This window comes from Parasteatoda tepidariorum, chromosome 11 (genome assembly GCF_982258835.1).
Source record: "Parasteatoda tepidariorum strain Cologne lab strain chromosome 11, Ptep-v5.0, whole genome shotgun sequence".
In the NCBI taxonomy this organism is placed as follows: domain Eukaryota; kingdom Metazoa; phylum Arthropoda; class Arachnida; order Araneae; family Theridiidae; genus Parasteatoda; species Parasteatoda tepidariorum.
In genome coordinates, this window is record NC_141765.1 from 100916996 (window position 1) to 100932029 (window position 15034).

The following is a 15034-nucleotide window of genomic DNA, read 5'->3' on the forward strand; positions in this document are numbered from 1 at the left end:
TTTGTAATCCCATAGAAACCGACTGACCAAAAGGTGTAGTTCAATCTCACAGATCTCCATTCTAGTATAATATAGTGAAAATATATTCCAATAATCTATAGGAATCTAGTGGATATTCCAGCATGAAAATGATATGCATTAGACTGTTTTACATTTTTTAACTAACATGCATATCAGATAATATTATTTCAAATGAAACTTTAAAATTAATCTATATTATGTAAAACGCTAATACGTACGTATGTATGTATCAATAAAACCGATGATATTTCTTTTCTCGCGCTGGCAACAGTTTTCATTTTTAATTGATTGGATTCGGTGCGCAAGAGCACGTAGTGAGCATCATATGTCTATCTATCTCCGATTGTCACCGAGAAAAAAAACGGTTGGTTATGAGTACTGAAATAGTTCCTTTTCATTGGGAGAAATGAGAAGTGTTATGCTATTGCTATTTTATTTTGAATTGAGCGCTTTACTATTCCACGTTTTGTTATATTATTAGTTATGAGTTGAATGCAGTTTTAATATTTCATATTTATTTTAAGTTAAATTTCATGAATCTCAATAACCTACGTATGGTTTATAACAATCTCCGAAGAAGAGAGAGCCGCTCTAATGAAACTCCAGAAGAGCAATATCAACGAAGAACAATTAGAAATGCTACAGAACTAGCACGACGTTCTAATGAAACTCCAGAAGAGCAATATCAACGGAGAACAATTAGAAATGCTACAGAACTAGCACGACGTTCTAATGAAACTCGAGAAGAGCAATATCAATGGAGAACAATTAGAAATGCTACAGAACTAGCACGACGTTCTAATGAAACTCCAGAAGAGCAATATCAATGGAGAACAATTAGAAATGCTACAGAACTAGCACGACGTTCTAATGAAACTCCAGAAGAGCAATATCAACGGAGAACAATTAGAAATGCTACAGAACTAGCACGACGTTCTAATGAAACTCCAGAAGAGCAATATCAATGGAGAACAATTAGAAATGCTACAGAACGAGCACGACGTTCTAATAAAACAACTGTTGAACAACATCAACGGAGATTGGCCAGGAATGCTGCCGATAGGCTTCGGCGCTCAAGAGAACGTAGTGAGCATCATATGGCTAATCGGGTGAATTCTCAAACTGAAGTCACTGTCTTGGAACACGATTGCGGTAGTATGACGGAGGTTTGCAATTTTTGTCACGCACTTTTTTGGCGGGGTGAACTAAACTCCAGTAAAAAATATACAAAATGCTGCCATGATGGGAAAGTCCGATTGCCGAATTTGGCTGATCCTCCTGAACTTTTAAAGGATTTACTATCCAATAATTCAGTTGAAGCTAGGAACTTTCAACAGCATATTCGGGAGTATAATGCATCAATGTGCGCTGAAGTAAAATTACCTCCTGGATACGGCCCATATTGTTTTCGTATTCATGGACAGATCTACCACAGAGTTTCCCCATTGTATTCAGATGAAAAGAAAAAACCTGGATATGGACAGTTGTATATATTTGATTCTTCTGAAGCAAGCAGAAAGCGTCTATCCAACAATCCATCTTGCCTTGCCTCCGTGAGGAAAAAATTGGATGAAATGCTACGTTTACTAAATCCGTATGCTGAATCATATTTGCAAATGCATAAATTAATGCAGGCTAATCCAGCAGTAAAGGTAAAAATGGTTTTTGCTGAAAATTCAGATTCGGATATGCGGCGTTATAATGCACCTGCCTCCAGAACTGAAGTCGCTACCATATTTGTTGGAGATGAAGGCGAACCACCAGCAAATAGAGATATATGCATTTATCCAGTTGGGAAGGGTTGCATAAATATTTCTCCTTTAAATAAATGCAATGACCCTATGGTTTATCCTCTACTTTTTCCAAGAGGAGAACAGGGATGGTCAAATGAAATTGAACATGTTCAAGAGAGACGCTCGGCTAAAAGAAATAGAGTAACTCAACTACAGTTTTATGCTTATAGGCTTTCAGTTCATGGTGGTTTCAGTATTTTGCATAGCAGTGGCAAATTATTTCAACAATTTGGGGTAGATGCTTACGCTAAAACAGAAGGATCTCGACTTAACTACATCCGCTTAAATCAAAAAGATCTAAGAGTAAAATTTTACCAGGAACTTTTGGATGCTTTAACAACACAAGCCTTGAATAACAATTTACGCGTAGGAAAGCTTATCATATTGCCTTCTTCTTTTCAAGGAAGCCCAAGATTTATGCAACAAAATGATCAAGATGCTATGGCTATGGTCAGAAAATTTGAGCAACCGGACCTGTTTGTTACATTTACCTGTAATCCTGCCTGGCCTGAAATTTTAAATGCCATGAATGGTCGGGAAAAACCCGAGAATAGACCAGATATTATTGTACGAGTTTTCAAGATGAAGCTGTCAGAGCTTTTGGACGATCTCATAAAGAGAAATATATTTGGAATTGTTACTTCTTACATATATGTTATTGAATTCCAAAAGCGGGGCTTGCCTCATAGCCATATTTTACTGACATTAGACTCTTCCTCCAAAATTCGTTCAAAAGACGACATAGGTAAGAGCAGAATCACCTAATGTAAATATAAATCAACGTCTTTTTGAAATTGTTACAAGGGTCCATGGCCCCTGTGGTTATTTAAACCAAAATTCCCCATGTATGAGAGATGGTAAATGCTCGAAGCAATTTCCTAAAGATTTCAAAGAGTAGACAGAAGAAAATGGCTATCCAGTTTACAAAAGACGCTCCACTGAGCCAGTCAAAGTTGGCAAGCATCACATTGATAATCGTTGGATTGTTCCATATAATCCTTACCTTATCAAGTATAATGCACATATCAATGTTGAAGTTTGCGCATCTGTAAAAAGTGTAAAATATTTGTATAAATATGTATATAAAGGGCACGATGCAGCTTCTATCGTGCTGAAAAATGATAGCAATATAATGATAGCAATGATAGCAAACCATGATGAAGTTTTAAATTTTTTAGATGGACGATATGTTAGCGCTCCAGAGGCAATGTGGCGTCTAAGTGAGTTTAGCATGTCTGATAAATCTCACACAGTAGTTCGACTAGCAGTTCATTTGCCTGACCAACAACCGATATACTTTATAGAGGGCCAAGAAAATGAAGCAGTTGAACGAGCTTCAATTAAAGAAACAACTTGAACTGCTTGATTTAAATTGAACCAAGTTGACGTTGAAACGCATGAATTTTACTATGCGGATATTCCTGAACATTATGTCTTCGATAAAGCTTCAAATAAATGGAAAAAAAGGCAACGAGGCGGGCAAAAAGTCATTGGAAGAATGCCTATAGTTGGTGTACAAGATTCTGAGAGATTTTACCTTCGCATGTTATTGTTAAGAGAAAAAGGTGCACTCTCCTTTAATAGTTTAAAAACTATCAATGGGAAATTCTGCCAAACGTCTCAAGAGGCGTGTAAAGAACTTGGGCTGCTTGATGGAGATCAGTACTGGCATGACACTCTTTTTGAAGCTGCAAGAATGCACACGCCAAACTACCTTAGAGTTTTGTTTGCCATGATTTGTGCCTTTGGCGAGGTTGAAAATATTCCCGATCTTTGGGTTGAACATAAAGAAGCTCTTTCTGAAGATTTCATAAATAAATATTCGGAGGAAACTGGGCCACTTTATGCACTAGCAGCATTAAATGAACTGCTTAAGTCTTACGGCTTAAACTTGCAAAAAGTTAAACTTCCTTCGGTCAATTTACCGACAAATCTCTTTCCAATATTCTTCGACACTGCTGAAGAACAGTCTAAAGCTAATGCAAATATTGAAAAGCTTAATTCTGAACAGCGATTGACGAAGTACGAAATGCTGTTTACGGAAATCAGTCTGATGTTCAAAAGTGTTTTTTTCTTGATGGTCCTGCTGGGACAGGGAAAACTTTTCTATATTCAACTCTATTACATGCAGTTAAAGGAAAAGGAGATGAAGTCATCGCAGTAGCATCGACAGGAATTGCAGCTACATTATTAATTGGAGGCAGAACTGCCCACTCAATTTTTAAAATTCCTTAAACATTAAATTCTACTTCTACGTGTAATCTGAAACCCAATACTCCTGAAACTAAATTATTTGTAGATGCTAAATTGATTGTGTGGGATGAAGTTCCCATGACGCACATTCATGCCCGATAGACTACTGAAGGACTTAACTAAACTTGATGAACCGTTTGGTGGAAAAATTATTTTGCTGGGTGGAGATTTTCGACAGGTTCTTCCGGTTATTCAGAGAGGTTCCAGAGCTTTGACAGTTGCGAGCTGTATTAAAAAACACGCACTTTGGACTAAATTTTTTGTTTTCAAATTAACTGAAAATATGCGTGCTCTGGCTTCTGGAAGAGAATTTGCTGATTGGCTGTTACAAGTTGGGGAGGGTGCAAGTGGAGATCAAATTATATTGCCCCCAATTTGCTATCCTGAAATTCAAGATCCAGTAAAACAGCTTTTTCAAGATATCACTTTTAGTACAATAACACCTGCAGAATTAAAAGGTAGAGCTATACTTACTGTAACCAATGATTCACCATTACTAAATAATAACCGTGTATTAGCATGCTTACCAGGAAGTGAAGTTATTTATGAGAGTACCGATAATATAGTCAGTGATGACCCTCAAGACCAACTATCATACCCTGAAGAATTTTTAAATAATTTAACTCCAACTGGAATGCCTCCTCACAAATTAAAATTAAAAACAGGAGCTATAGTTATGTTACTTCGAAACTTAGCTCCTTCTAGAGGTCTTTTCAATGGTACAAGATTAACAGTAGTTACATTAGAGAAAAATATCATTGTAGCAAAAAAAATTTGTGATGATGGTAACAGTGAATTTCATCTTATACCTCGAATTCCACCTGATAATAATATGCCGTTTAAATTCAAACGCAAGCAGTTTCCAATTAGATTAGCTTTTTCGATGACTATAAACAAAGCCCAGGGACAAACTTTCGATAAAATTTGTTTAGATTTAACTAAACCAGTGTTTAGCCACGGTCAATTATATGTTGGACTATCAAGGGTGAAATCCTTCAATTCTATAAGTGTTGTATCGCCAAATGCCCAAATTAACAATTGTGTTTTTGAAGAAATTCTATAAAAAGTTTTAAATAAACAACTTTAATAAACTCATTTTCTTACTCTTTTCTTTGTTTTTTATACATTTTATATTTTTGTGATAAAATAAAAAACTTATAGTTGTTCTGCTTCTGAACACTGATGAAAACGCAAAATGATCTCAAATCAATCAAAAATATATACATTTATTTTACAAATTCCATATTAGGGTGGCGCTATTCAGAGAATTAAAAATACAAAATTATCTTTACATCCGGCGTTCAGTGGCAGACTACTATTTCATATTGTTTTACAACACATGGCTTTAGCCCTTTTGTGGGAAAGACTTTAAAACAAAACTTACAACAGTTACTTTTCTCAACAACTAAAATTTAGAATAGTGTGATTAAGAAAAATATGTGAACTGTTTGCAATTTCAAATTAATATTGAAATGTACAGGTTTAGAATTTTCTACAGTGAAAAGTTTTCGGAACTTCAGTGTTCAAAAAAGTATACAAAAGCTAGACGTTAAGAACGTATCCAATGAGCGAGTAAAGCGCGCACCGGATTGCTTTGCAATCTGAAATGAACTGCGAAAGCAGTTCCGAGGGTTGGCGAGTACCAGCGAGCAGGGGGCGAAGCCTCCTAGTTTTTTAATAATTAGGTTTCCTCACTGCTAAAAATTGTACTTTTGATTTTTTTTTCTGTACACGATTTAAAAAGGAGAAACATACTCTTTGGCTGGTGTTATCCTGGTTTGGAGTCTTTTATCGGTGGCACAACGTTCTTTTCAATTTTTTCAAAACAATAGAACTGGATTCATTGCTTTAAAAAAATCATTATAACGTTTTAACGTACTGACTGACCATTAGTATAGCCATTCTAGATTCCACAATAAATTTCAACCAACAAAAAATGAAACAAAATTATTTTTATTAAACGAAAACAACATGCTTGTACAGTATAAAATATTACTTGAGGCAGAAAAGAAAAAGTGAATTATTCTGATTGAAAAAATCATAATCCTGTCAATATTTTATAAATAAATTTAATACTGCTTTTTTGTATAAGTTTCAGTTCTTTTTGAATTAATGCTCTAACATTATATAATAAGTTGACTCTAATGTTCCTTTTCTTTACATTGAGTTTAACAGGAAAAAGCAGTAATTGATATGCATTATAATGACCAATATCCCTAAGCTGATAAAGTAAAACTTTGTTGTTTATTTTATGGTTTAAAAGAGTAAAAAATGGACCAACATAAAGGCTTAGATGGATCTTTGTTTGCACCAAGCTTAAATAAATTAAAATACAGATTAAGCAGAGCGTTGAACCAAAATTACGAGCTTTTGAAGTTAATATTGACGAAAGGATGCCAGTGCTTTATCTAGACTTTTATTTTATATTGGGTTTAATGTACATTAAAATATGACAGACAAAGTATGTAACTTAAGAAATGTACATTGTAATTTACAGTCAAAACTTCCTTTAGATATACAATCAATAAAAAAATTACTCGATACAATAAGTATCAGTAATATCTATATTATATAAAACGCTAATACGTACATATGCATGTATCAATAAAACCGATGATATTTCTTTTCTCGCGCTGGCAACATTTTTCATTTTTAATTGATTGGATTCGGCGCGCAAGAGCACGTAGTGAGCAACCAGATAACAATAACCAGAGTGAGCATTATCAGGTTGTTCAATTCAGATTCATGCACTAAAAACATGACAATATTTCATTTAAACTCAATTAGGAATTAATTAATTAATTGAAGTGAGAATGCTTTAAAAGGCCGCTGTTGAATTGATATTTTTCTACTGGGAGCTTCCTAAACGTCTAAAAAACGTTTAAGTGTTTGTATTGAATGCTGTTGCCACTCACATTAAGTTTGTCAATTCCGTCATGTTTTCTTTATTTTATTTTGTATTAACATTATCTTTTGCGTTTGTGAAACTGGCAATTATTTTTTATGTTCTATTTATGTTTATAATATTACGTTAAAGAACTTACGATACGTTGCGTTTAAGAGAATTCGATACGATTTTCATCTTTATGATGTAAGTTTATGTATATTGTATAATATTGTATAAATAATATATTGTAAATAGTCCTATTATTCTGAGTGTTGTATTGTAAAATAAAGTAATTAGAAGCAAAAGAAACTTGAGTCATAATAAAGTGGCGTCCGCGACAGGACATTATACTCTGCATTTCGATGTAAAATAGAAGACGGCAAAATTACGAACAAGATATTACTTTGTCAAGGATTAAATAGGTACGAATAATTTTGAATTTTGGCTGCTTCTGTTATCTTTTTTTACGAAGTCTTCTTTTATGTACAGTTTATATGTTTGATCTGAATTAAGTTTAAAAAAGAAAATTAACTCGAGATTTAGAATAAGTAGAAACTGAGGGTTTATTAAGTGAATTTAGTAAATAAACTGACTAAATATTATTTACATTAAGAATATAGATGCTCTTAAAGTGAAAAGAAAGTCATTAAGAACAACTTTTACGACCACGTCGAATAAGTTGGCGCAATATTTGGCGACACCGGAAACTGTTGCCAAGGATATTAATCAGTTGCAGGCACTAAGGTCACAATTGCAAGATAAATTTTCTCGTTTGAATGAAATTCAAAATGAAATATCCTCAGTACTTTTAGAAAAACCTGAGACCGTTGCTGAATACGAAACTGATTTTGAAGCAGCGGAAAATTACAGAGATAATTATCTTGAACTAGACGCAAAAGTCGCAAATTTTTTGAATAAGGACTCCGGTTCCATCGCCAAAAGTTCATTAGAGGATAATGCCGTGAAACTAAAACTATCGAAATTTGAATTGAAGACATTCTCTGGTGATCCTAAAGAATATCTCACATTCCGGAGTATATTTTCAAAAATCCATGAATCCGAAGATTTATCTGCGATCGACAAGTTCCAATATTTATACCAATCTATGGTACCCGAATCCAGGGCAGCAAGATTAGTTTCCCAATAACAGCAGAGAATTATCCGAAAGCCATTAAATAATTGAAATTAAGGTTTGGCCGAGAAGATCTTTTAGTACAAATATACGTTCGAGATCTCCTTTCACTTGTTATGAAAAATGCTACTGCCGGAAAGAATTCTCCTGATTTAGCAACCCTCTACGATATGCTGGAGACAAAATTAAGAGCTTTGGAAAGTTTGGGACGTACGAAAGAGAAATTTGCTGATTTTCTAGAGCATCTTGTAGAGTCATGCTTACCTGAAAATGTTATGCGAGCCTGGGAACGGAGTAGAATTTCTGAAAATACTGATGGCGTTACCAGTCAGAGATCCCTCGAAAAACTAATGTGTTTTTTGAGACATGAGGTCGAATCTGAAGAAATGATCAGTTTAGCTCGTGAAGGGTTTGGTAGAGATAAGGGAAGTGGCGAGAAACGAAAAGATTACCACAAATCGATCCAAACAGATGAACCTACTGCTACTACACTGATCGCCAACACCTCAGTAGGAAAAAACAATTGTATTTTCTGTGACCGATCACATCCAAGTCAAGACTGTCAGAAAATAGCAGAAATGAGTTATGAGGACAGAAAATCACGAGGTATACAAAAGAGATGCTGTCTTGTTTGCCTCAAATCTGGTCACATGGCAAAAAGATGTCACAGTAATGTAAGGTGCTTAGTTTGTAAACGGAGGCATTACACTATACTTTGCCCAGATCTACGGAAAGGAATTAATTCTTCGTCTAAGGACAAAATAGCAGGTGATGAACAGAAAGCAACAGAAATATTGTTCACGAATCGTCCTTCTGAACGTGAAATATATCTCAAAACAATTACGCAGACTACGAAACAGAGACAAGGAAGTCTGTGTTCGTGCACTAATGGATGATGGGTCACAGCGTTCCTATATTGAAAAGAGTTTGGCTGAAGAACTGAAACTTTCTCCCACTGGAAGCGAAGTGTTTTCTCAAGGACTGTTTGGTGGGGGAACTTCTCCTGCTTCAGAGCATAAGAGATATATGGTAACTGTTGAAAGTTTAAATCGCAAATATACGACCTCAATATCTCTTCTTGACCAAGCAAAAATTTGCTCAGAGCTACCAAGGATACAGTATAGAAGTTTACTTGCTGATCTGGCTTCTCGAGGAATAGAAATAACAGATGTTGGAAAAGATACGCCCCCTATAAGAGTTCTTCTAGGAGCTGATGTACTTGGAAGAATTCTGACTGGAAAAATAGAAGTGTTAAGATATCGGGAGTTTCAGCCATAGAAACCTTACTAGGTTGGACAATTTTAGGTCTAAGAAGAAAAAAGAAAATGGTTAACTTAGTCGCATTAAGTTTGCAAAATAAGGAGTTGCCAAAAATATGGGATTTGGACGTTTTAGGCATTGAAAATCCCATGGAAAGAAAAAATAAGATGCAACTAGAGGAAGAAACGTTGATCCATTTCAGAGAAACATTAAGAGTCTGTGAAGATCAGAGATATGAAGTATCTTTGCCATGGTTGGCTGGACATCCTGCCCTTTATGATAAATATGACATAGCAGAATCCAGACTTCGCACAGCAACTAAACGTTTGTTAAACGAAAATTATTTTGATGCTTACGACGCTGTATTTAAACAATGGGAATCAGAAGGTAGTATAGAAACTGTACCAAAAGAGCAGATTACGAAAACAGGTCATTATCTCCCCCATAGACCAGTCATCAAGCTATCCAGCAATACTACGAAGGTTCGACCAGTTTTCGACGCATCTTTCAAGAAACCTGGATTTGCTTCCTTGAATGAATGCTTAAGTGTGGGACCGAATCTTATACATAGGATACTGCCATTACTGTTGAGATTCCGTTCAGGGGCATTAGGAGTTATTGCCGACTTAAAACAAGCATTTCTTCAGATACGTTTAAGAGTCGAAGACAGAGATGTACTAAGGTTCTTGTGGTGGGAAGACGCTGAATGCACAACATTTAAGACTTATCGACACTGCAGAGTGGTGTTCGGTGTGTCTTCCAGTCCATTTCTTTTAAATGCCACAATAAATTATCATCTAGGATTGCAGAAATTCCAAACAGAGAGTCTTAAGAATACGATTGATAATTTAAGAGAAGGATTTTACGTGGAAAACCTAGTCACAAGTGTTAATAACGTCGATGAACTGGAGCATTTAAAATCTCAAGCTATCCAAATAATGAAAGAAGGTGGGTTTGAATTACGATGCTGGGCTTCCAATAACTCTAGGGAAGGACAAGAAACGGAAATGGTTCTTGGTATGAAATGGAATTTAGTTAGTGATGAACTTTCATGTAAGATGCCGTTAAATTTAGTTACCGTCAATGAAAAGGCAGTTACGAAACGTTTACTTCTTTCTATCATCAACAGTATTTACGATCCAATAAGCTTTACTGCTCCAGCGCTATTGTTTGCCCAAATTCCTTTTGCAGGAAGCGTGGAGAGAGAAACTAAGTTGGGAGGATGCATTATCAGCACAACTTGAGCAGAAGTACAGACGGTGGGAGAAAACCACTGCTCTCATACCTGAATGTACCATTCCTCGAAGAATGTTGCCTGTAAATTACGATAATGTCGAACTGCATATTTTCACAGATGCATCTTCTTTTGCATATGCTACTTGTGCTTTCTTGCGATGTGAATACCGAGGTCAAGTGACAGTCAAATTAATAGCTGCTAAAGCTCGACTTGCTCCAATGCAAAAACCAACCATCCCAAGACTTGAATTACTGGGAGCCGCCCTCGAAGCTCGTTTAGCCGCAACTCTACGTTCTGTTCTGCCCATTTCCTCTAGAACCCTTTTTTGGACTGATTCAATGACAGTTTTGAGCTGGATTACGAGAAAGGAGCCATAGAATACATTCGTTGGAAATCGAGTGAAAGAAATCAGAGAATTGACCAATATAGATGACTCGAAACATGTACCTGGAGAAGTCATCCCTGCCGACTTTGCTACTCGCTTTTGCGACTGGGCAGATCTATTGCAAAGTCAGTGGTGGGAGAGTCCCAGCTGGTTATACGAAGAAGCAAAATCTTGGCCAGTGTCTGAAATATCCGTTCCGGATGAAGCTTTTCTGGAGCGACGTAAGACAGTGATAACAAATTTAGCAGCTGAAAACGAAGAGAAATTTGGACAAAGATTTTTATACTTTTCGAGTTACATAAGGATTCTTAGAATGACTGCTTATGTTCTGAGATTTTGTAACAGCATTAAGAAAAACTCTTATAAGTTGACTGGTGCGATCTCATGTGAAGAGATTGAATGTGCAGAAAATACTCTTAAAAAATCATACCGTATGAATGGCCTTCTGACATACGTGAGAAGTACAAGGATACAATACAATTCTTCGTAGAAAAGGAAATTTTGAAAGTTCAAACAAGACTTATCCTCAGTCAAGATCCGGAGGACTTCACATATCCTATAGTTTTACCAGACCATCCTCTTCTAGAAAGACTCATTTTGCATACTCATAGATCTTTGATGCATGCTGGTGTATTAACGATACTAGCACAGTTAAGAGAAAGATTCTGGATTCCCAAAGGACGGAGAGTTGTAAGAGCCGTTTTGCGACAATGTGTACCATGAAAAAAACTGACTTCTAGAAATGTTAATACTGAGCCAGCTCCTTTACCGCCTGACAGAGTAAACCGAGTCTCAGCATTTCAGATAACTGGCGCAGATCTAGCTGGTCCTCTTTTCTTACGTGGTGGAAACAAGGCTTTTCACGTGTGCAGTATATGGAGCAGTCCACCTGGAGCTAGTTTCATCTCTCTCCACAGAATCATTTATGCAAGCCTCACGAAGATTTTGGGCAAGGAGAGGAAGATGCTCTACTCTTTATACAGATAATGGTACGAATTTCGTAGGTACAGCAAATGCGTTAAAATATTTAGATTGGGATTTCATACAAACAGAATGTTCTCTACAGAAAGTTAAGTGGTTGTTTAGCCCACCATCTCCATGGTATGGTGGTTTTTGGGAACGAATGGTTCGCTGCGTTAAGGAACTCCTTCGAAAATGTTTGAGCAGAGCTTGTGTCACCTACGAAGAAATGTTGACTTTGCTTTACGACTGTGAGGCGGCTATAAATGCGAGACCATTAACATATTTGTCAGACGACCCCAACGAATTGAAACCCCTTACGCCTGCTCACTTCATTCAAGACTCAAAAGAACGTGAAACTTTCGATCTAGATTTAATCGACTCTCAGCATTTATTGAAACGAGTTGTTCCAGTGATTAAACCGTCAGGAGAAGTACGTTTGTGCGGTGATTATAAAATCACGTTAAACAAAGCAATGAACGCACATCCTTATCCAATTCCCGCGGTAAATCATCTTCTTTCTAATCTTAAAGGAGAAGGTTATTATGCTAAGATAGATTTGGCTCAAGCATATTTACAATTACCGGTTGATGATGCTTCCGCTGAAGCTCAGACTATCATCACGCATAAGGGTGCGTATAAGGTAAAAAGACTTCAATTCGGAATTAACGTAGCCCCAGGAATATTTCAAAATTTAATCGAAGATTTGTTTCGAAATTTAGAAGGGGTTGTTCCATATTTTGATGATGTACTCGTCAGAAGAAGTTCGGAAGAAGAGTTAGCCGCTCGTTTGGAACAAGTACTAGATCGTTTGAGAAAAGCGGGACTTAAAGCAAACGGGAGCAAATGCTTATTTGGGGTAACGGAAGTAGATTTTTTGGGCTACCGTATCGATGCGAAGGGTATCCACCCCTCCAAAAGTAAAGTAGAAGCGATTCATGCTTTTCCGGTACCTAAAAATAAAGTTCAGTTACAAGCGTTTTTGGGTTTGATAAACTTTTATAATAGTTTTCTAAAGGGCAAAGCTACGAAAGCTGAAGTATTACATAGGCTTCTAGATAGGGATTCAGTGTGGAAATGGTCTAAAGTCCACGATGAAGCTTTCCAAGCCAGCGCTATTGTTGCCAGGGGTCGAATTGACAAGCCAGGGATCGAAAGAATGAAAGCTCTCGCACGTTCATACGTGTGGTGGCCAGGCATGGACCACGACATAGAAGTGCATGTTCAAAGATGCCAGGAATGTCAACAGACACGCCATGCCCCTCCTAAAGCTCCAGTGCATCCATGGGAGATTCCAGAGAAACCTTGGTCCCGTCTTCATATAGATTTTGCAGGTCCGTTCCAGGGACAAGAATTCCTCATCATAGTAGATGCCATGTCAAAGTGGATAGAAGTGAGTCAGATGACTTCTGCCTCTGCAACAGTCGACGTCCTGCGAGAAATCTTTGCTACCCATGGGATACCTGAAGTCATCGTTTCCGATAACGGAGGTCAGTTTCGAGCATCGGATTACCAGATTTTCTTAGAGAGGAATCTCGTCCGAAGGGTCATGATCGCACCAAGACGTCCGTCCGGAAATGGTCAGGCTGAAAGAACAGTCCAGACCGTCAAAGATGCCCTAAGGCGCATTGTGAAGGGAAATTGGAGGAAGAGGCTTGCCAAGTTCCTTCTTCAACAACATTGTACTCCCACCACCACAACAGGTGCTAGTCCTGCGGAACTGTTGATGGGGAGGAAGCTAAGGACCGTCTTAGATAGACTCCACCCAGATCTGACGGCTGAGAGGAAGTTGAGACAGGAGCAAGATGCGTATAGAAAAAAATGGTAGTTCTCTTCCAAGATCGTTCAGTGCCGACGATCCAGAGATTGTGAGAAACTATGGACAGGGTCCAAAGTGGCTTTCAGCAACGGTCATTAAACCCACAGGTCCAGTTTCCTACCAAGCTGTGACTACAGGAGGCGAGGTAGTTAAACGTCATGTGGATCAAATGCGGAAACGTATTCCTGATCCGTTGACTGTTCCGTCCGACCCTAGTGTATCATCTCCACCAGCAACGAGTGTTGAGACTGAAGTACCATCTCCCATTCCTTCAAGTGCTGATTCGCAGAGTGCAGTAGTTGAACCTACAATACCAAATCAAGAGTCTTCTGTTCCAGTTCCAGAACAGACTTCCAGACACTTGAGGCCCAGACATACCATCGTCAGGCCAAGCAGGTTCAAGGACTTTGTTCTATCCTAGGGAAAAGGAGTGTTGTGATGTCAACCGACGTCACCTTCCGTCATCACTACGAGTCAACGACGACAGCCTGTAGTTTCTGAATAGCGGCGCTGCCTTACCTTTCCAGAGAGTATATATGCCCATTCCTAATAGATGTTCATCGCTAACCTTGTTACGTGCTGTAAGCATTGTTATTGTTATGTTATGTTTTATTGTTTTATTAAACTTATACCTTTGTTATTATGTGTCTTATTTGGATACCACCAAGAATATCTCACAATACAATAAAAGGAATACTAGGTTCCTAATAGTAACCTAGTATTCCTTTTATTACTGTATAATGCAATCCTAGTATTTGTAATCCTAGTAACTACTAATTCATTGAGCAATTTATATAAATGTTTGTATAAGAGAAAATTATATTTTTATTTATTTAGAAGCGACGGGTTAGTTTCAAAGGAGGACGTGTACATTGTTGGACAAGCCGTCCTCGGGGACGGGTAAAATTTTTGAGTTTTTTCGAGCCCTGATTTGAGTAATTTATTAAATTTCTTCTCAGTTATTAATTTGTATTTAGAGTTGAAAAAGTCGGTTATTCGCCAAGAACGTCTATCAAATATGTCAAAATTGGAATTCAAATAACTGATATTTATATGCAAGTCATTTGAAAGTTTTACAGCGGCCTAGGCCAATAGGCCCATACGCCAAATACTATGGAATACATTAAAAAAAGGTCAACATACCCCTATATATAAAATACAAAAAATATACCTAGAAGAATCGGGATGGCAACAGGCCATTTACATAAATTAACATAGTAATAAAATGTTTAAAAATATCAGGTCAACAGATCCTTATATGGCAGGTCAACAGACCCTTATAGCCTT

General features: G+C 37.1%; 3 protein-coding genes across 3 annotated transcripts; all 3 read left to right on the forward strand.

The window, feature by feature from the left end:
- Nucleotides 1-575: 575 nt before the first annotated feature.
- Nucleotides 576-3171, forward strand: LOC147802032 (uncharacterized). Its single transcript, XM_087154553.1, has 2 exons — nt 576-2559; nt 2903-3171. The coding sequence occupies exons 1-2, from the start codon at nt 576-578 to the stop codon at nt 3169-3171; spliced, it is 2253 nt and encodes a 750-aa protein (XP_087010679.1).
- A 6240-nt stretch (nt 3172-9411) lies between these two features.
- On the forward strand, nt 9412-10590 carry LOC147802033 (uncharacterized). Its single transcript, XM_087154554.1, has one exon. It carries the CDS (start codon nt 9412-9414, stop codon nt 10588-10590), a length of 1179 nt encoding a protein of 392 aa, XP_087010680.1.
- Nucleotides 10591-10654: 64 nt separating this feature from the next.
- On the forward strand, nt 10655-11458 carry LOC147802034 (uncharacterized). Its single transcript, XM_087154555.1, has 2 exons — nt 10655-10879; nt 10961-11458. Exons 1-2 carry the CDS (start codon nt 10655-10657, stop codon nt 11456-11458), a joined length of 723 nt encoding a protein of 240 aa, XP_087010681.1.
- Nucleotides 11459-15034: the final 3576 nt, after the last annotated feature.